This window comes from Notolepis coatsorum (genome assembly GCF_963971535.1).
Source record: "Notolepis coatsorum genome assembly, chromosome: 14".
NCBI classification, from domain to species: domain Eukaryota; kingdom Metazoa; phylum Chordata; class Actinopteri; order Aulopiformes; family Paralepididae; genus Notolepis; species Notolepis coatsorum.
The window spans coordinates 80,774,809-80,797,040 of record NC_140178.1 but is presented as its reverse complement, the minus strand read 5'-3'; the positions used below and the strand labels follow the sequence as shown (position 1 = coordinate 80,797,040).

At 44.8% G+C, this 22,232-nt stretch overlaps 1 protein-coding gene across 1 annotated transcript; it reads left to right on the top strand.

Moving 5' to 3' along the window:
• The first annotated feature begins 17,122 nt into the window (after nt 1–17,122).
• On the top strand, nt 17,123–22,030 carry LOC311240264 (WAP, Kazal, immunoglobulin, Kunitz and NTR domain-containing protein 2-like). Its single transcript, XM_084328818.1, has 3 exons — nt 17,123–17,481; nt 19,401–19,717; nt 20,003–22,030. Exons 1-3 carry the CDS (start codon nt 17,263–17,265, stop codon nt 21,204–21,206), a joined length of 1,740 nt encoding a protein of 579 aa, XP_084184944.1. The 5' UTR covers nt 17,123–17,262; the 3' UTR covers nt 21,207–22,030.
• Nucleotides 22,031–22,232: the final 202 nt, after the last annotated feature.

Below are 22,232 nucleotides of genomic sequence, written 5' to 3'. Positions count from 1 at the left end.
ACACACACACACACACACACACACACATGAACACACATGAACACACATGAACACACACACACACACATGAACACACACACACACACACACACACACACACACACACACACACACACACACACACACACACACACACACACACACACACACACACACACACACTCACTACACATCCTCACTTACACTCTCTCACACACCCTACACATACATATTACATTACAAAAAGGTCACTTTAAAAACTACTGTATACATTTTTGCAATATTCTGAATCCACTCTATATTTGTATATTATTACTTATTATGTTTAGTACTGTATTTTATTCTTATGACTTTTTTATGTCTTCTTTTTTATTTAATTATTTGTATTTCTGCACATGTCTTGTGTATGTATGTGACAAATACAACTCTTGAATCTTGAATCTTTCCCAGAGCCCAACTGGTACCCTAGATACGAACATCCCTCTATCCAACTGCACCCTTTTTGGAGTCCGTGAGCCCTGTTTGCCTCAGTGACTCGAGCACCGTGGCCACCTACTGCTCCCAACTGTCACTGAAGATGATGACGTCATCCAAGTAGCCAACAGCATATGCAGTGTGGGGCCGGAGCACCTGGTCCGTGAGGCGCTGGAACGTTGCTGGGGTACCGGACAACCCAAAGAGCGACAAATTGGTACAAATCGTATGGCTGTTCTTTATTTGGTCTCTGGAGATAAGGGAATCTGCCAGTAGCCCTTGGTCAAATGCAGTGTCATGTAAAATCGAGCTGTACATTTCCGCCTAGATGACGACCAATCACCTCAAACTGAACCTAAGCAAAACGGAGTTACTTCACCTGCCGGCCAAATCCTCCCCGCTGACCGACCTTTCGATCGCAGTTGAGAATGCAGCCGTGGCTTCGTCCCCGATCGCCAAGAACCTAGGTGTAGTTCTTGACGACCGGCTGAACTTCTCCATTCACATTGCACCCACATCCACTCAACTCCTCCTGCAATCAACAGTCATGTCTCGCCTCGACTACTGCAATGCACTGCTAGCTGGTCTACCGACTACAGCCACCAAGCCTCTTCAACTCAAACAGAACGCAACGTCTCGCCTGATCTCCAACCTACCAAAGTCAGCCCATGTTACCCCTCTTCTTGAGCTGCACTGGCTTCCCATTGCCGCACAAATCTGCTTCAAGGTCCTTGACCGGACATACCACGCAGCGAAAGGAACGGTTCCCGCCTACCTCCGGTCAATGGTCTCTAACTACACACACTCTCTAGACCCCTCCGCTATACATCTTCTGGCTGCCTCAGACCCACTCCTATCCGAGCTCCAGGGGGGATCATCAAAGAGAAGCCGGCTATTCTTGGTCCTTGCTCCACAATGGTGGAACGAACTCAGGACACCTGTGTTGGTGGTTATTCAATACAAAAATTGCTACCAAATATCTCAATATTTGAAAAAGATGTTAAACAACTGGCTGAGGAATGAATCCCATCGAGCTGAGAATGATATAGTATGTATTTTAAATGTATAATAAATAACAGTAATTGTTCACATGTCAATGTTGGGGCTTCCAGTAACGGTATTCACTGGGGAACAATCATCCAAATAACCTCATCAGGGGTTAAACACCTTAATTAATGGAGTTTTCTTTAAATTAAAAAGAAGCTATAATTGTTTTTCTAAGGCTACCATCCAGGGTTTTTGCCCCTCAATTATACCTACTTAGTCCATGCACAATTTTGGTTGAAATAAAATGATGCGTAATTATTTTACGATTAATTGCAAATAGATAGAGCTATAGATTGTGGATGAATACACACAGCAAGGCACACCATGCCAATGTTCATGCTTTATTTGTTTTAATAAAACGAGACGATTTAGAAATGTGTCCATTGGAAATACATTGCAATTTCAAGCGAGGTGGACCGGCCGGAAAGAACAATGACGTAACCACTACACCTCCCTATAGACCAGGAAGTAACCACTACACCTCCCTATAGACCAGGAAGTAACCACTACACCTCCCTATAGACCAGGAACTAACCACTACACCTCCCTATAGGGCGTTGTTTATTATGTACATTTACTGCAGGCTCTTGTGCTAAGCCTTGTATTGTGTGTCCTTACTGTCCTGGTTACATACACTTGATTTACGTGCTGTGAGTGATCCAGGTGGGCAGCGCTGATAGGTGCTGTTGCCCTAACTGCTAATCTGCTTTGAACGTATCTTTTTCCTCTTTAGGCCGACGCGTCCTAGCCTTGGGTTGGTTGTCGGGTGGCGTTCCCCTGTATCATTCCCCACTAACATTTGGGGGGGAGGGGCTGCTGTCGGCGATGGGAGAAACTTACTTCACGTGGGCTGTCACTTTAAGGAAAGAACAGATGTGGTTCTTGTATAGTATAGTTTAGATATAGTAAGTATAGCATAATGACGGAGTTAAAATTGTATATTGTATAGTAGTGTAGGCTATAGGAACCAGTGCCTTCTCTATTTTTATCATGCACATCTTATGTCTTCTTATTACCTGATTTTATTATTGTATTATTGCACAATCGATGCGGGCATGACCACCCGCATTTCACTGTATGCCCTGGTATGTATGTGACAAATAAACCTCTTGATTCTTGATTCTTGATTCTGTTGTGATAAAGTACACATTCTTTAAAGGAACATGCCAACATTATGGGGACTGCACTTATACCGTCTTCTCCAGAGTCAGACAAGAATATGGATACCAATTTCCTCTCTGTGCTCTCAGTAGAAAGCTATCTGGCTGCAAGCTAACCTAGCTTAGCACAAATGAATGGAAGCGGATGAGGACCAGCTAGCCTAGCTGTTGGGCAAAAACACCTCTCCCAGAGTTGTTTTAAGCTAGGTTAGTGGTCCACCATAACTCCTTATAATAATAATAATAATAATAATAATAATAATAATAATAATAATAATAATAATAATAATAATAATAATAATAATAATAATAATAATAATAATAATAATAAACTTTATTTGTATAGCACTTTTCATACAGAAGTTACAGTTCAAAGTGCTTCACAACAGTAAAAAATACAGGCATAAGCGAGCATAAAAAAAGATAGAGAGGTAGCAAGGTAAGGTAAATCACAGTGTTTCACATCTAGCATCCCAATAGGACTTTCTGTTTACAGTTTCATTCAGTAATACAAATAATAAAAATAGAATAGACAGAGTAAAAACAAAGTGCGGTTGGATTCAGTTTAAAAATAGGCAAACAATTATAAAATAGAACGGACATACAACAGGGTATTTAACATACAACAGAGCAGTGCATCAGTAAGAAGTAGAAAGTGTGATAAAATAGTTCAATTTTGTATTACAACAGAGCAGTGCTCTTAAAATTACAGTGCATAGAACCGACACATGCTTTGATAGGAAGTGTAGGTAGGGTAAGAATAGTGCAGGTAAAGTACAATTTGCGTCACCAAAGAGAGGTTTTAAGCTGTCTTTTGAAGATGTCTAGCGAGTGGGCTTCCCTGATGTTTTGGGGTCGTTTGTTCCATAGTTTTGGGGCATAGCTGATAAAGGCTGCATTACCGATCCTCTTTTGACTGTTTCTGGGAGCCTCTAGTAGTCCAGCAGCTGATGATCGCTGTTGTGAAGGGCCAGATTAAACCGAATATATATATTTATTTATATATATATATTTAATTGTATTTGTATATTCTCTAATATTCCCTGATATCCCTTGTATATTCCTTGTACAATATGCATTGAATATCCATTCTAGCCTACTGAACATCCCATAATAGTCTCCATTCTACTATTGGTCGAGACCTTGGTGCCAGGCTGCCATACCCCTCAGACCCAGTTCAAACGTACCGCTCCACATGTACGAACAAGTCCTAGTTCCGCGTAGGAATCTGGCTACCGCACCACTAATGGGACTATTTGTTCATAGTGCGTATATATACTGCGCTACTAAAGTAGGACTTTCTTTTCAGTCCAGTTTCTTACCCTCCAATAGAGTCACAGACGTAAAGCCTCCCCGCGACGCCACGTGTGGGAGTAAGGCCAAGTTCGCCTACCATCGGTATTGAGACATCGTGTATATTAATATTTGAATAGTCATATTTGGCACTATATCGTCGAGTTGGACGTAGTCTATTAAGCTAATAATAGTCTGTTAATATATAGTGCTTCGTGCGGTGAGAATACTACCGTAGTCAGTACCCCATCGTTTCGGGCAGAGAACTGGCTGCTTACCCAGGGTGGTTGACCCTACGTGAAGCTGCACCCGAGGAGCCCCAGAGCCGACGAGCGAGTGGACCTGTATACCGGATTATTCTACCGACGACAGCCCGCCTTCCCAGGCACGGATTATGCTTTGTATACATTGATTATTCCATGGATAAAGACCCCCGACACTGCCGTGTGTTGGAACCCCCCCCCCTGGAGAGGACGCAAGGTGAGGAGACGCTCTGCAAGACGAGGTCGCTTCACGTCTCTCCCCCGTGGACCGGAGAGAGCCGGCCCACAAAGAGTCCACCTGCTTTCATCTGTGGTCCAAGGATCGCCGGCGCATTGAACGGCACTACAGTGGGTTCACCTGGGATACCCTTGGCCGGATGAGGCAGCCGGATTCTACCCCCCCCCCCCCCTCCTACTCCTGTCGGCTTACAAGCGACCGGATTAACCCCCCTCTAGTGTATCCAGTATATAATCATTAAAGTATCATTGCTGTTATTCCTTAACTATTCCAGGTCGTATATGTACCACCTGCGCCTTTAGAGATTGGACATTCTCTATTGATATACCGACGAATACTCTTGCCATAAAAGTGCATACTATTTCCATTCATAAATGTGATTGATTTGATTAAGTGCTTGCTCTACACACCATCGCTGTGTAGAAATAAAGACCTATTTCTAATTCGTACATTTGTGTTGGATCCGTTTCAACTACGTGACAGTGTTCATCATAATATATTTATGCCGTGTACTGGGTGGCCGAATATTAAGTACAAAGGTAGTGGTAGTAAGTATCATATCTAGTAATACAGTCAGGGAATTGTACCCCTCAGTTACAATTGGTCCTTCGAGCCGGATGGTAATTAGTGTAATATTAATATAGTGTTATTAATATTGAAATGGCCTATGATGAACACTCCACGAAACGATCCTCCTAACCAACGCCCGCAGCGCGAACGACGGCTCCCTCAGTACTTAGAGGCCTACGCTGTCAGTCAACAACCTAGTCTTCTACTAACAGTAAACGCGGTAAAACTAGAAAGTAAAAGTATGTCTAACCCCAACGCCCAGACTACACCGACCATAGAGGCCCCTACGGGCTCTAATGTAACTGACCAAGTTCACGGTGGGGACCAGTGGGAACCAGACATGACTTCACACCCCACCAGTACTGAAGAAGTAGTCCCCGATGAGTCCCGGGAGGAATACAACGCTACCGAGAGAGAACTCGGCACGGAAGAAGACGGGGAGAGCACCGTGGAGATAGAGCTCCAAGGCTCCGCAAGGAGTACCCCGAGGGAAGGCTCCCCTATACAACCGCCTTCTCCCAGCGAGGCAGAGAGGACCCTACAGCAGGCCTTCCTCATCAGCCTGAACGCCGCTGCTGAACGCGACCGACTGCAGATCCAGCAGCGAAGCGAACACGAGCAGATACGTCTAGAAATAAGACGCATTCAGATGGAAGAGAATGTGGCCCGAGAACGAGCCGGTGCTCAACGGGACGCAGCGCGCGACAGACAGCAGTCGCAACTAATAGAACAGCTGATCAGATGGACAACACCCTCTCCCTCCGCCAGAGGCTCCAGGAACTCGTCTAGACACACCTCCAGGGCGGCATCCCCTAGCCGAGTAAACAACCCTGAACTTGACCAACAGACGAGGTCTATACCCCCCACAGACCACCTCCCCCCACCGGTCCAAGCGAGACCTAGCAACCGGGAAGGAGCAGCATATCCTGTGGAGAGGCTAAACCAGAGACTACAAGCACTGGATGACCTAACTGAAGACGAAGAGGAAGAGGAGGAGAACCACGCCCGAAGACAGCACAGTACTCTACCGGACCAGGAGGTCCGGTACAGCCCAGGCTATACTCCCGCGGAGCTGCGCTACAGACCCCCGACTCTATACACGGGTGAGCACGACGCACGACCCGCACCGAGGAACAGCACCTGGACAAGCGGGCCATGGTACACTGCCGGTACCAGCCCATACCAAGGAGCGGGAGGAGACTCGCCTAGGAGGCCTCTCCCCCAACGCTCGCCGATGTATCCACAGTCAGCGTCATACATTGGCACGCCTATGGTACCCGACTTCACCCAAGAGAACCGGGCCCAGTATACAGAACTCCGCATGTGTCTGGAGACCATGTTGGTGGATGTATTGGATGAACGCCACAAATACGCCATCCTACTGAAGCACTTAAAGGTGCCCCGCGCACATAATATAGCGCTCGCCTACGCGACTTCCACCACCCCATACACAGCAGCGCTGGTAGCATTGGACCAGAGGTATGGGCGCATATGGGATTACGTGATCCAGGAGATCCGACACATCGACCGCTTACCCCCAGCAATAGACAATCGAGCACTGGACGACCTGTCCATCAGAGTGCAGTCCCTGGTAGGGATGTTGGGAGCGCAAAGAGAGAAGGGGAGGCATGAACTTTACGCCAACTCAAATGTGGAAAGGATTCTGGAGAAGCTGCCGCCCGCTCGTCAGGAGCGCTTTAGGCGGCAGAGGGACCACAGAGACCCGAATGGCCCCGAACCGAACCTCCTCGATCTAGCAGACTTCCTGGCGAGAGAAGTCAGCAGCCTACGGCTAGATACATTCGGACGGAGCACCCCTGGCTCCAGAGAAGGAACCAGACGACTAAATGATGGAAGAAGATCGGTGACCGTGATGCACCAATCGGAGTCAGTACCGAGCAGCAGGAGCCACAGTACCCCCTCCAGAACGGAGAAGTGGAAGATAGTGTGCCCCTACTGTGAGAAAGAACACTGGCTAGCGCAATGTGACTCCTTCCCCAAGCTGAACGCGGAGGAAGCCAGTCAATGGATAAAGTCCAACAAGCGCTGCTTTCGCTGTGCGCGCTCACACATGGCAGCCGAATGCCGCTTAAAGAAAAGGTGCACCAAGTGCGATGGAGCCCATCTGGACATACTTCACGACAGTAACAGACGGCGCCCTTCACCCGCACCATCCAGCCGCAAAGCGAGCGTCATGTACATCGATCCCGCCAGCAGCAGTGGAGCCCGAGTACTCCTAAAAGTAGTGCGTGTGACACTAAGCTACCAGAATAAAGTCCTGGACACTTACGCCGTCCTCGATGACGGGTCAGAGAAGACCCTGCTGCTCGCCTCCGCTGCGGCCCAGCTAGGGCTGCGGGGAAGCGAAACCCAAATGACAATTCGGACAATAAGACGAGATTTGAAGACGATAAAGGGCGAGAATGTCTCATTCTCTATCGCAGCAAGCGGCCAGCCTGAGCGACGGTACCAGATTGCAGACGCTTTCACCAGCCAAGAAATAGGACTGTCGCGGTACACATACCCCGTCGCCAAGCTGATGGAGAAATATGTACATCTGCGCAAGTTACCGATCCCGCTCATAGACAATGCTATGCCGACCCTGTTGATAGGCTCCGACCATGCAGACCTCATTGTCCCGATAGACCGGGTTCATACCGGACCCCGAGGCTGTCCTGCAGCAGTCGAGACCCGTTTGGGATGGACTCTCCAAGGCCCGCTCGCCAAATCTCTCAACCGAAGTACAGCCACTAGATGTCTCCACTCCCGAGTCACAGAGGGAGAAACCGCACTCCTGCAACACGTAGAGCGGCTATGGACCTTGGAACAAATGCCCATTAAGAACGGAAAGAAAGACATTCGCTCTAAAGATGACATTTACGCCATTCACCTCCTCGAGACAGGGACCAAGAGAGTCCCGGTCAACGGCGTGTTGAGATACGCCACGCCACTCCTGCGGCGAGAAGGAATGCCTACTTTCCACGCCAAGACAGACGCCACAGAACGGTACCTGCTGAACACGGAGCGGCGCTTAGCCAAGAACCCCGCCCAAGAGAGTGTATACCGCGCTGAGATTGAGAAGCTCATCACAGCGGGACACGTCACAAAGATGGACATTAAAGAGGCTGACCAGACCACTGAATCGTGGTACGTGCCCCACCACAAGGTCCATCACAACGGTAAAGACCGCATAGTATTTAACTGCAGCTACCAGATCGGATCCCAAAATCTGAATAAAGAGTTACTGCCCGGTCCCACACTCGGCCCCTCCCTACTCGGCGTTCTACTCCGCTTCCGCCAGGAAAAGGTGGCCATCAGCGGGGACATTAAAGGAATGTTCCTGCAGGTGAGATTAGTAGAGGCGGACAAGCCCCTGTTACGGTTCCTATGGAGAGAGAAGCCAGGAGATGAGCACCCAGCCATCTACCAATGGGAAGTCCTCCCCTTCGGAACGACGTGCAGCCCCTGCTGTGCTACATTTGCACTACAGAAACATGTAGCAGAGGACCCAGCAGCGGACGAAGAGGTCCGACACAGCGTAAAGAACAGCTTCTACGTAGACAACTGTCTACAAAGCCTTTCAACCCAAGAAGAAGCCGAGGCTCTCCTGATTAAACTCCGCGCCTCATTGATCAAAGGCGGCTTTGATCTCAGGCAGTGGGCCAGCAGCGATCCGCAAGTACTGCGCAGCCTCTCCTCCGAGGACAAGGCAGCCAGCAGCGAGACCTGGATGGCTACAATCCCGGGAGAAGCCCAGGAGATGACCCTGGGATTGGTGTGGCGATTCAAAACAGATTTGCTTCACTACAGACACAAGCCCCTGACTACGGAGCAGGGAAGGCCGGCGGCGGCGCCGACCACCAGACGGAGTGTGTACACAACACTCGCCCGACAATATGACCCGCTAGGATGTATTCTACCGTACACCACCAGGGCAAAAATGATTGTACGAGCATTGTGGGACAAGGACCAGGGCTGGGACGACCCCATTCCCGCACACCTTGCATCCACCTGGAGAGAGTGGGAGATGGAGCTCCACTCACTCCCAGGCGTTAATATGCGCCGAAGCTACTTCCCACCCACGGTGAGGCCAGAGACATGTGAAATGGACTTACACGTCTTCAGTGACGCCTCAGAGGTCGCATACGGATCAGTAGCCTACTTGCGGGCCCAAGACCAGGAGGGAGAGATCTACACAGCATTTGTCCTCGCCCGCTCGAGAATAGCCCCACGCAAGCAACAATCTATCCCACGTCTAGAGCTCTGCGCAGCCCTAGCCGGAGCGCACCTAGCCACGCTCATCCAACGTGAGCTCACCATACCGGTGTCTAGAACAATCCTGTGGTCAGATTCCACGACGGTACTCGCCTGGATCAAATCGGACTCATGCAAGTACAAAGTCTTCGTGGGAGTCAGAGTCACCGAGATTCAAGACTTAACCGAAGAGTTAACCGGAGAAACAGAGTGGCGCTACGTTGATACAAAACAGAACCCAGCTGACGCCATCACCCGGGGGATGCCCCTGGATGACCTCACCCGTCGCAATGTCTACAGTGACGGCCCCGCATTCCTAAGACTCCCGGAAGGACAGTGGCCCATGCCTATCCCGAGGGAAGCAAGTCCAGAGGAGGTGGAAAATAAGAAGTCTGTGTTCTGTGGATTGAGCACCGTAGCCTCCACCGACCCTAACATAGACGATTGCACGTCCATAGAGAGTGCACAACAAAGAACATTCCTGCGGTACCACCCGGAGTGCAAGTCCCCCGCTGATATGTCAGCAGCTAACTACGAGGAAGCAGAATTGCTTCTACTGCAGCGAGCCCAGAGAGACAATTTGACAGAAGGAACAGTCGTCATGATTATTGATCAATCACTGCCCAGAGCTATGTGGCCGGCCGGCCGCGTAAGCAAAGTGATCACCGGTGCCGACGGCAAGGTCCGAGCAGCTGAAGTGCTCGTCCAGGGTCGCACTTACACCCGTCCCGTGGCGAGGCTCATAGAACTGCCTCGACTCCCAGACACAATCGATGATGACCATGACCCTACAACCCTATGACTTTGTGAAGTTGACTGACCCCTACAGCAAACCCTTATGTGTAAATAGACAACGCGATTAATCTGTCTCTGTTTAACTGATTAGGTCTGGGACCAATCAGGGGGTGGCTGTTGTGAAGGGCCAGATTAAACCGAATATATATATTTATTTATATATATATATTTAATTGTATTTGTATATTCTCTAATATTCCCTGATATCCCTTGTATATTCCTTGTACAATATGCATTGAATATCCATTCTAGCCTACTGAACATCCCATAATAGTCTCCATTCTACTATTGGTCGAGACCTTGGTGCCAGGCTGCCATACCCCTCAGACCCAGTTCAAACGTACCGCTCCACATGTACGAACAAGTCCTAGTTCCGCGTAGGAATCTGGCTACCGCACCACTAATGGGACTATTTGTTCATAGTGCGTATATATACTGCGCTACTAAAGTAGGACTTTCTTTTCAGTCCAGTTTCTTACCCTCCAATAGAGTCACAGACGTAAAGCCTCCCCGCGACGCCACGTGTGGGAGTAAGGCCAAGTTCGCCTACCATCGGTATTGAGACATCGTGTATATTAATATTTGAATAGTCATATTTGGCACTATATCGTCGAGTTGGACGTAGTCTATTAAGCTAATAATAGTCTGTTAATATATAGTGCTTCGTGCGGTGAGAATACTACCGTAGTCAGTACCCCATCGTTTCGGGCAGAGAACTGGCTGCTTACCCAGGGTGGTTGACCCTACGTGAAGCTGCACCCGAGGAGCCCCAGAGCCGACGAGCGAGTGGACCTGTATACCGGATTATTCTACCGACGACAGCCCGCCTTCCCAGGCACGGATTATGCTTTGTATACATTGATTATTCCATGGATAAAGACCCCCGACACTGCCGTGTGTTGGAACCCCCCCCCCTGGAGAGGACGCAAGGTGAGGAGACGCTCTGCAAGACGAGGTCGCTTCACGTCTCTCCCCCGTGGACCGGAGAGAGCCGGCCCACAAAGAGTCCACCTGCTTTCATCTGTGGTCCAAGGATCGCCGGCGCATTGAACGGCACTACAGTGGGTTCACCTGGGATACCCTTGGCCGGATGAGGCAGCCGGATTCTACCCCCCCCCCCCTCCTACTCCTGTCGGCTTACAAGCGACCGGATTAACCCCCCTCTAGTGTATCCAGTATATAATCATTAAAGTATCATTGCTGTTATTCCTTAACTATTCCAGGTCGTATATGTACCACCTGCGCCTTTAGAGATTGGACATTCTCTATTGATATACCGACGAATACTCTTGCCATAAAAGTGCATACTATTTCCATTCATAAATGTGATTGATTTGATTAAGTGCTTGCTCTACACACCATCGCTGTGTAGAAATAAAGACCTATTTCTAATTCGTACATTTGTGTTGGATCCGTTTCATCTACGTGACAGTGTTCATCATAATATATTTATGCCGTGTACTGGGTGGCCGAATATTAAGTACAAAGGTAGTGGTAGTAAGTATCATATCTAGTAATACAGTCAGGGAATTGTACCCCTCAGTTACAATCGCAGTGTTCTTGCTGGCCTGTAATTTATTAGAGTGTTGGCGATGTAGCTAGGTCCCTGTCCATTTAGAGCTTATGTGGCGGAGCTATGGTGATAGGGTTATTCTGTAGTCTTTGGGCTGTTTTCTGAGTTCCTTCCACTCTCTAAACTGAAGGTGGCGTAGTCTGGTCACTATATTGTCCCTGGTAGGCAATAGGTCACCACATTTAGTTGAAGTTTGATCAGTGCTCTGTAACCCGTGTGTGTATGCAGTACGTGTGTGTTTGAAAAATAAAAGCTTGTTCGATTGGTGTCGAGCATCAACTTAAACTCTGAGTGTACTCTGGTTTTTCTCCTGTTTTATGGTGAATTACCTGTCTTAGCAGTAGCAGTAGATTGTGTCTAGGGTAAATAGTACGGGTGGGGGGGAAAAGTCTGTTGTTTGAATGCCAAGACCCACACTGGGAAACAGAGAACCTTTATGTTGACATTTGAACATACCACTGCACAGGGGGGGGGGGGGGGGGGGGGGGGGGGGGGGGGGTGATATCGACTGCCATTAACTGAGACATCAGAAGAGTGACCTGGACCAGGTGCAGAGGGGGGGCAAAGGCCCACACTGAAGGTCAAAGTCAAGGTCTGTTTGCAGACAATATGTGTGCAAAAAAAAGGAAAAGCATAGAGGCTGTCGAAAGAGCCCTGTGGGGGTGGCTCCTCCATTAGGCTTTATTCAATATGTGACACGTCCGCCCCTTTGCCTCTGCTGTCGGGCTATGCTGGGAATGCAGGGTCCGCGGGGGTGAAGGTTAGGGGTGCCGGGCCCGGGGGAGGTAGTGGGCGGCGAGGCATCGACAACACAGCACGTCTGTGTGCGTTCGCCCCGGCGTCCGCGTCGACACAGATGAATGGATAGATGTGTGTAGATCACACTGCGTGCGCATCGGAATCCATATTTGCACCACTTTACGGAGTCTGAATTTGCTTTGGCTTGTGCTATGCTTGTGTTGTGGTGCTTTGCTAGTTAACTATTCACGTCCTTCACGGCCAGGGCTAGTTCTTTCTTCACTTCCTGTCTGTGTACTAATAGGGGAATTATGTGTGTGTGATGGACCAGTGTGTAGGTCATCTTTTCTTATAGAAAGTGAGTGTGATAAACTCTGTCTTCTTTTCTTATAGAAAGTGAGTGTATATGTATGTGTGCATGACATGTTTTTACATGTGTTTGTCAGTGTGTGTGTGTGTGTGTGTGTGTGTGTGTGTGTGTGTGTGTGTGTATTTGTTAAGTCCATTCTATTAGTGTGTGTGTGTGTGTGTGTGTATGTATGAAGTCCATTCTCTACGTGTGTGCATGTGTGTGTAAAATTCATATTAGTGTGTGTGTGTGTGTGTGTGTATGTGTATGAAGTCCATTCTCCACATATGTGTGTATGAAGTCCATTCTATTGTGTGTGTGTGTGTGTGTGTGTGTGTGTGTGTGTGTGTGTGTGTGTGTGTGTGTGTGTGTGTGTGTGTGTGTGTGTGTGTGTGTGTGTGTGTGTGTGTGTGTGTGTGTGTGTGTGTGTGTGTGTGGGTATGTGTGCAGTTGTGTGCCCATGTGTTTGGGTCAGTGAGGGCTCACAGACAGAGGGCCAGACTGAGTCTGAGGGGTTAGGGGCTGGAGGACTGGGCCTCTTTGGACTCAGCAGGAGCTCAGCTTGGGAAGCACAGACTGTGGAGGAACGCACTTAAAATACACTCTCACCCGTACACATGACTTAAAACCCACGTCAGACCAACCACCTTTAATGGTCTGTGTGTTGAGCTGTATTTAATGTTTTGTGTCAGTTACATTTGGTTACTTAGTCCTCCGTTAAAGCTGCAATCCAGATTCTCTTTGATCGTCTAATCTTTGGGTATGGTATGTGCTTGTCCTTGAAGAGTTTGACTTATACATGGAAAATACGCTTTTTAAAACAAAGAATAAACAAATGAAACTAATAATAAACGAATACAACTAATAATTCAAAATACGGGTCTGCATTACTGCACTGTCATTACAAATGCAAATCAATTGTTTACATGCTCAAAAGTCATGTAAATTTTTTTGCTGTCGCAGACAATACATTTCAGGATGAAAAGAAATTAAATCCAATACATTTCAACAGAGGGCCTCACTGCAATCCCGGATTATGCCTTTAATGCTTTGTGTCAGGTGTACTCAATTACTAGTCTTCCATTAAAGACTTTCAGGGCTGGCAAAAAACAACAACAACCTTGTAGTAATATTGAGCCACTGGTACTATTTTCTACTTTTCTACTACTTTCTTTGTCATACAGGCTAGCATACATCAGATGAAGAACCATTTAAGTTTTCACGGATTTTTTTTTTTCAAACCTTATTTACTAATTACTTACTGCATATAAAGTGGGTAAGTTAGAGTGTTCATAGTTAACACTTTAATCGCTGTTGACGCTGAAACACGTCTTTCCCCGCCATGCTTATTCTGCCGAAGACGCTGGACAGCGTCTTTGATATCAATATTTCAAAAATCGAAATCATATTTCTCCCCCGGAGACATGAGATGTACTGGTGAGCCCCTCTCCACTCTCTAACGGTTCAAGAGCGCCATCTGGTGGCCGATCGGCGGATCGCCCAGGGAAGAAACAGGAAGTGGAAGCTGGTGCTCATTTCAATTCGGTCCGATCACTCGCTAATAGTCCCAGGACTCGAGCTGATCACAACGGATAGTGATCCGTTACCAATAACTCGATAAACAACATGATTTGGACGTATATACTATTATACAACCTGGAAATGGATATGATATTTCGACATCCCATAATAGAAAAAATTCTGTTCCACGCTCATCTCCCAACGGCGAGAGGAAGCTACGGTGAGTTTCAGCGTTATTTTTTAATGTCTTCTATACTAACTGCTCTAATCATCATATCACCCACACTAGATGAATGATATAACGTTGCCCACGGAATTATAAACGACCCCCCCCCATCCGGTCATCATCAGATCATACGTAGTAACTTCTAGAAGTACGTCCATTTGAAATTTTTTATCTCGCACAGATTCCTACCAAACTGTATTTGATCATCAATATAATGCATTTAGGGCTATAAATCAAGTTCTGGAGAAAGCTGCAGAAAACAATAAAAACATACTTATACTTTAGACCGTATTTTAGTATGAATATGTGAATGAAAAAGTATAACGTTGCTACACCCTGAACAATAGATATAGGACGTTGAATGGGCCATAGTAATGTCAATTTAGCAATAAAATTTAAAAAGTTATAGCCCTGCAAAGAAGGGGAACTTCTCCATGTTAAATAGGGCTGGCGAGGGATGGTAAATTATGAATTTAACCTCGGCGATCAAAGTGTTAAAAACAATAGACACTGTACTTTCTGATGGTATTTTCCTCAATAATTAAAACATTCACGCTCCCAAATTATTCGGATTGACTTCACAACTGCAAAACTGTCCAAAACATAAAAAAATTTAGTCATAGCATAGGTTCTCTGTCTGAAGGGTCCAGATGGTCAATAGAAACATTTGCTTGTTTCTCTCTCTCTTTTCTTTTTCTTTTTTTAAGACCACTGTCTTAACAATGAAGTACTTCCTGGAAGTGGTTTCTATGCGCTAGATGGGTTTCTCGGAATATGATACGGAGCTGCTCATGACCTCTCGCATGTCAATATTGTGACAGCATATCTCATGGCCAAGTCCCAGTGAAGGTTGTCATGGGGCTTTTTTACACAGACATTTTCAAGTCCAAAGGAACCTTCATAATGTTGTTTATATGCTTATGGTGTATACACAATTTGACATCATACTGTGAGCCACAGCGTCCACTCTGATGAGTTTAAGTACAGTTTAAGGTTTGCTCTGGGTTGTGTTGTGGTGTGTGTTATAGTGTTCCATTCAGTTAACTGTTAGAGAGTCCTAGAAAGGCAGAGATGCTCGTCCCAGATGTGTAGGGAACTTCAAGGTTTGAAAAGAAATCCGGACAAAATCCATGCCAGAGTCTATGAAGAGCACACTGGCTTTGGTGCCATCTTCTGGAGACAGACACGTTGTTAAGATGGACTGGAGTTATTCAGTATAGTAGCCTGCCCTACACTGTAAAAAAAGAAAGAAAATAAAAATATTTCACAGGAAATTCACTGTATTCTTTTACAGATGACCTTTGTTTTTCTACGTTAAGTGTAAATACCATAAGAATACAGTAAATTACCTTTTATCAAAATATTAACCATTAAATAAAGGTTGTAATCTGTAAATATATTTGATTTTGCTGTAATTTGACAGTAAGTATTTGGGAAAATTGATGCCAGACATTTACCGTTTTCTTGCAGCTTTTTTTCTTACAGTGTACCTGGCAGCTATGTTTATTTCAATTTATTTATTTTAAATGGTATACAGTTGGACTATTTCACAGTATCATTATGGGGGAATAATATGATATGTGGCAATAGTCTACAATGTAATACAAATGCGTTATTTTCTCCAATGGGTAGGCTATCCTGACACATATCCTATTACAATATAACAATAACTATTATTATTTTATTATTATTATTATTATTATTATTATTATTATTATTATTATTATTATTATTATTATTATTATTATTATTATTATTATTATTATTGTTATTGTTATTGTTATTGTTATTATTATTATTATTATTATTATTATTATTATTATTATTATTATTATTATTATTATTATTATTATTATTATTATTATTATTATTATTATTATTATTATTATTATTATTATTATTATTATTATTATTATTATTATTATTATTATTATTATTATTATTATTACTATTATTATTATTATTATTATTATTATTATTATTATTATTATTATTATTACTATTATTATTATTATTATTATTATTATTATTATTATTATTATTATTATTATGATTATGATTATGATTATGATTATGATTATGATTATGATTATGATTATTATTATTATTATTATTATTATTATTATTATTATTATTATTATTATTATTATTATTATTATTATTATTATTATTATTATTATTATTATTATTATTATTATTATTATAATTTTTTATTATTTAACGTATAACAGTTACAGCGTATACGTGCACATTTACTCATTATTGCTAATATGCATCTCAGACATCGACGTTGCAAGCTAAGGGTTAAGGTGGCTAAGCGCATTTATGCACAGGTGTCTCGCCAGTCCTCTGGACGAGACCACAGCTTGCAGTCCATTGGAGAACTTTCTTTGCCCTTTTTTCTTTTTTTAAATTATGATCATCATAACTGTAACTCGGCTGGGATTTGCTGTCGGGTTAGACATGCCACTGTAATTCATGTGGTTAGATCTTAACTAATAAGGTTTGCATACCACAAGCCTAATCTCTTGGGACTATTAAACGTGGAGCAACAAACTTAAGGGGAGCTCTCCACTTGAGACCGACACTGATCCAAAGCGCCTCGCCAATACTTCTTTTTAAATGTATATTATATCTTATCAGATTGGAATGCTTTAAAACGTAGTTATATGGCCATTTAATTAAAGCGTCTCTTTCAAAACGTCAACGTCGCATCGCAATTCACAGGCTCTACTTGGACCAGTTTTCTTCGGGACCGTGGTCGTTCTGTTGCGCGCTGAACATGTGGTGGATGCTGTTTCCCCAATGGATCTGGTTCTTGCTCGGGCAGTGCTCTATTTTGCTCCTGTATATAGACAGCTGTCGCGTCAGGGCTGTGCCCATGCCCATGTCCGTGGCAAAAGTGGTGTACTCGCACGCCGGGATGTGCCCGAACGAGATGAACCCCAACCTGTGGGTGGATGCCATGAGCACCTGCATGCGCGAATGTGAATCCGACCAGGTGAGTTTTATTATGGACCGGTTCTGTGCGCGTCCCAAGTATCATTTAGCATTCTTGCATTTTGGTTGCATTTTGTACTTCATTTTGTACTAGTTTGTATATTGTATATTTTGTAGTGTTTGGTCTTTATTATTTTTACTTGTTCTATATGCAGCACAATATCAGGGGGCTCATACATAACCAATCATTTCACTGTAATGTACACCTTATGTGACAAATAAAACAAAACTGTGAAACGTGAAACTAGTGGACCGCGGTGACATTTTGGACACCCATAGCGCACGCATACAGTATAGAGGTTACACACTGTAGCACTGTATACTGTGTATACTGTGTTGTCATTTGTATGCAATTAATGACCCCAACCTAAGAGAACCACGTTTGACGTAACTAATCTCCCAAAGACGTTCACTGTTTAGACTGCTGCTGGATAGAGTGGACAATGCAAAGCAGCAGTTTAGATAGTAAAGGGCAAATTAGTGTGACAATCTCCTGAAATAAACATGGATTACGAATATCAACACAAGCAATTCATAACATGCACAGTTAATCTAAAAGCCAAATGTCTTGTTTTTATTCTAAATGCTATTTGTGGAAGCTATAGTATTTTTTTTCATGTGCTAAAATCACACTCAATTCAGTGTGAAACCTCTATCTAGAGTCTAGACTATGATACCAAATTCCTTTGATATGCCCACACTTTTACTATAGGGCTGTTTGAATTAGGGGTGTAACGGTACACAAAAACCACGGTACGGTACATACCTCGGTTTTGAAGTCAAGGTTCGGCACGGGTTTTTGGTACAGTGGGGGAAAGTTTGGCTTTCCATGTTCCACTCAGTGGTGATGTAGTGTGCAGTGACTAATTAAGACTAATTAATCGATTAATCGACTTGTAAACAAATTAAATAATAATAATAATTAATTATATTAGATTGTGAAAAAACAGTCGTTAGTGGTTAACATACCGTTGTATTCGTTCGGTACACAGTGAAACGGTTCGGTACGGATACGTGTACCTTTACACCCCTAGTTTGAATGCATAGTTCGAATGTCAGGTATAATAGTGTGGACTACACTGACTGAAATTATAAATGACAAAGTATTGAGTCTCTGAGTGAACTCCATAAAGAAGCCTATCACTCTGCTTTTTCTTCAATTGTGTCCATTTATAATGGGTTACTTCACAACAAGGTTACTTTACAGCAAGGCTCCACGATTCCCTCATAGATGTCAAAAAGAAAATAGTCAGAGGAAACCCGCAACCATGGTAACTAAACCAAGTGTATCCAGTGCAAGCTATTACAATAGCAATATCATAGGTTTTAGGCCCTTAGCTGTAATCCAGACTACAAACCCACTAAGTGTTGTCTCTCTCCCAGGTTATAGAGGCAACACTCATGGGACTTCAAGGAGGATCTCAAAGGAACGAGTCACGAGTCATACTCAACGCACATACTTCCAAGTGCAATATTAGCAAATAACAAACTTAAATCAGCATTCGCAACAACGTTTGCTGATAATTATGGAAATTACTTTTTATTCTGAAAAGCATTGTTGCCTCATTACCAGTATTGCAAACAGTAGTCTTCATTTTTCCATGGATGAACAGAATAAGCAAATTACTTGTACAATTAAAAATGATCACACGCTGAAAATAAATAAACTAATAGTTCTACATTTCATCCATTTTGCCCCCTCCATATTTCTGAACATAGAATAGAACTAATATAATCTTTCATAACTATGTTGACCTGCAAACCTGTCTGTCTGTGTTTCTGGAGGACACTATCATACCTGCGTTAACGTTAGCACTACTTACTCCGTTCAAACAAATTACAGACTGTACCTTTAAGATACGACAAACACACCTGGCTGCTGTGCTACAACAGTCTTGTGTGTCTCTCCCCAACCCCCAGGACTGTGAGGCATTTGAGAAATGCTGCCCTAACGTGTGTGGCAACAAGAGCTGTGTGGCGGCGCGCTACATGGACATCAAGGGCAACAGAGGCCCCATCGGGATGCCGAAGGGCGCCACCTGCGACAAGTTCATGTGTTCCCAGCAGGGGTCAGAGTGTGACATCTGGGACGGCCAGCCCGTGTGCAAGTGCCGGGACCGCTGCGAGAGAGAGCCCCACTTCACCTGCGCATCTGACGGCATGACCTATTACAACAAGTGCTACATGGATGCAGAGGCCTGCTCCAAGGGGATCTCCATATCTGTGGTCACCTGCAGGTAACATGTTAAATATTTTACTTTTATTTTCCTGTTTGTTTTGCTTGCTGCTGTGCTGAGGTAAGGGAAGAGAATGAGTGAATCACTTGAATGAGTGTTGAGTAATTGGAAATAATTTAACATGCTTAAATTGCATAATTGCAGTTTGAGTTTCCATACAGATTTCATGGTCCTGGATGACACATGGTGACTAGAGATGTTATTCCTTCACAGCGTCTCCAGAAGAAGGCTCTTATTTTAGCCTAGCACTGATTCATTACTCTCTCTCATTTAATTTACCCACAGATACCACCTGACCTGGCCCAACACCAGCCCCATCCCAGTTGAAACCACCTTACGACCCACCACTGCCCTTCAGACCACCCTGCCAGCAGACATCCACCCCCCGACCATGCTCGGCAGCCCCACTCAACTGGCCGTTTTCGTTGGTGAGACGGCCAGTTTCCTGTGTGAGGTGTCTGGTAAGCCACGTCCGGAAATCACCTGGGAGAAGCAACTGGAAGGCAAGGAGAACACCATCATGAGACCCAATCACGTCCAAGGGAATATTGTCGTCACCAACATTGGCCAGCTGGTCATATACAATACTCAACTGCAGGACTCTGGCATCTATACATGCACGGCTAAAAACGTAGGCGGAACCATATCGTCCCACTTCCCCCTGGTGGTGATCGCCAGAGACCCTAGGGGTAGGCACGGAGTGGAGGGTAATGGTACTAACTTGCCTTTCCCAGCGGAGGAGTGCCTGAAGGGTCCTGACACAGATAATTGTGGTGAAGAGAGCATCAGCTGGTACTATGAATCAAAGAGAAACAACTGCTTCACCTTCACGTATAGCCAGTGCAATAAGAATCGTAACCACTTTGACACCTACGAAGCCTGCATGCTGTCGTGTGGGGCGGAACTGGCTGCCCCTTGCAGTCTCCCTAGCCTGCAAGGCCCCTGCAAGGCCTACGAACCTCGATGGGCCTACAGCAGCACCCTCAAACAGTGTCAGTCCTTTGTCTATGGGGGCTGCGGTGGCAACGAGAACAACTTTGATTCCAAAGAAGCCTGTGAAGAGATGTGCCCTTTTCCGAAGAACCACAACTGCAAGATGTGTAAACCGCGGGGCAAGATGGTGACCAGCTTCTGCAAGAGCGACTTTGTGATCTTGGGGCGTGTGACAGAGTTGACCGAGGAGCAAGAGTCCGGCCACGCTCTGGTGAACGTGGAGGAGATCCTGAAGGACGAGAAGATGGGTCTCAAGTTCTTCGGCCAGGAGCCGTTGGAAGTGACTCTCCTGAACATGGACTGGAACTGCCCCTGCCCCAACATCACCGTAGCCGACGGACAGCTCATCATCATGGGAGAGGTTCACAACGGCATGGCCGTGCTGCAACCAGACAGCTTCGTAGGGTCCTCTAGCACCCGGAGGGTCAGGAAGCTTCGAGAGGTTATCCACAAGAAGACCTGTGACTTTCTCAAAGAGTTCTCCACCATCCAGTAGAGTCATTCCAGGTACCAACCATGCACAACTCATGGACACTTTCTTCTCCCCCCCCCACCCCCATACAGAATTCTGGTTTCCAAGTTCTGCCGACCTCAGCAGTCTGATGGACAGTCGATAAACACAAAACGAGTAACTTGAACAGAGTTACCTGTGATCTGTGTGGGTTGTGTTGCCAATTTCTTTCTCCTTTTTCCCTAGGTTCCTTACTGTTCAGGAGAAACCAAACATGTGTTCTCATATTTTCACATAGAGAAGTTTTGTCATCTACAGTATGTTCTTATGTTGTGTTTTCTTTTTTGGACAGTAGCTATGTCAGAACTGTCCAAATCAGCTGAATGGTTGAAGCTTTTTATTTTTTATCAAGTTTATATTTCTATTGAGGTCCATTCTCTGAAATAAAGGTAGAGTAATAATAGTAACTTCAACTATAAAGCACTTACCCTGTCAAACGTTCTGAATCTTTGTAATGGTTCAAGTTAAACTAAAATGGCCTTATGAATTAAGATTGAATTTCTAAACTTTATCTTGAATACACTAATGACTCTCATATAGCTAGACCCCTATGCCTTAATATGATTGGTACTTTTGCTTTATGCTATGTGAGGTAACCCAAGAGATACAGTTTTGTAATATATATTCTGAGCAATTGAGCTCGCAATGTGAAGCCTCATTTTATTTACCAGAATCAAATAAGCTTTGTGTGGAGTCCACTTTGAGAAGTGTTGATTTACATCAATATATATGGATTTCTATACTTAACGTCATATTTATTTTTGTGATCCTCTCTTTATAGGGTTATGACCAATGGATATGTAGTCAGTATGTACCTTTGTGAATCTAATTAGAAAGAGAGTAGGGGTTATTATTATCTGATGTACGGATTACTAGTGGCGAAGAAATAAAGATGACTTATAGAAAGTAATTATAACAATTGTCCCTGCTCTATGATGTTATTTGTGTAAACGGTAACCTGCAAATAGCATACGCCGTCCACACTCACGACTTCTGGGAAGGCTAGTCGAG

Excerpts from the sequence above, each read along its gene's own strand:
- LOC311240264 (XM_084328818.1), top strand. The coding sequence starts at position 17,263 with ATGTGGTGGATGCTGTTTCCCCAATGGATCTGGTTCTTGCTCGGGCAG. Across the intron at positions 17,482-19,400 it reads GCGAATGTGAATCCGACCAG|GACTGTGAGGCATTTGAGAA; the intron begins GTGAGTTTTATT and ends CCCAACCCCCAG. Across the intron at positions 19,718-20,002 it reads ATATCTGTGGTCACCTGCAG|ATACCACCTGACCTGGCCCA; the intron begins GTAACATGTTAA and ends ATTTACCCACAG.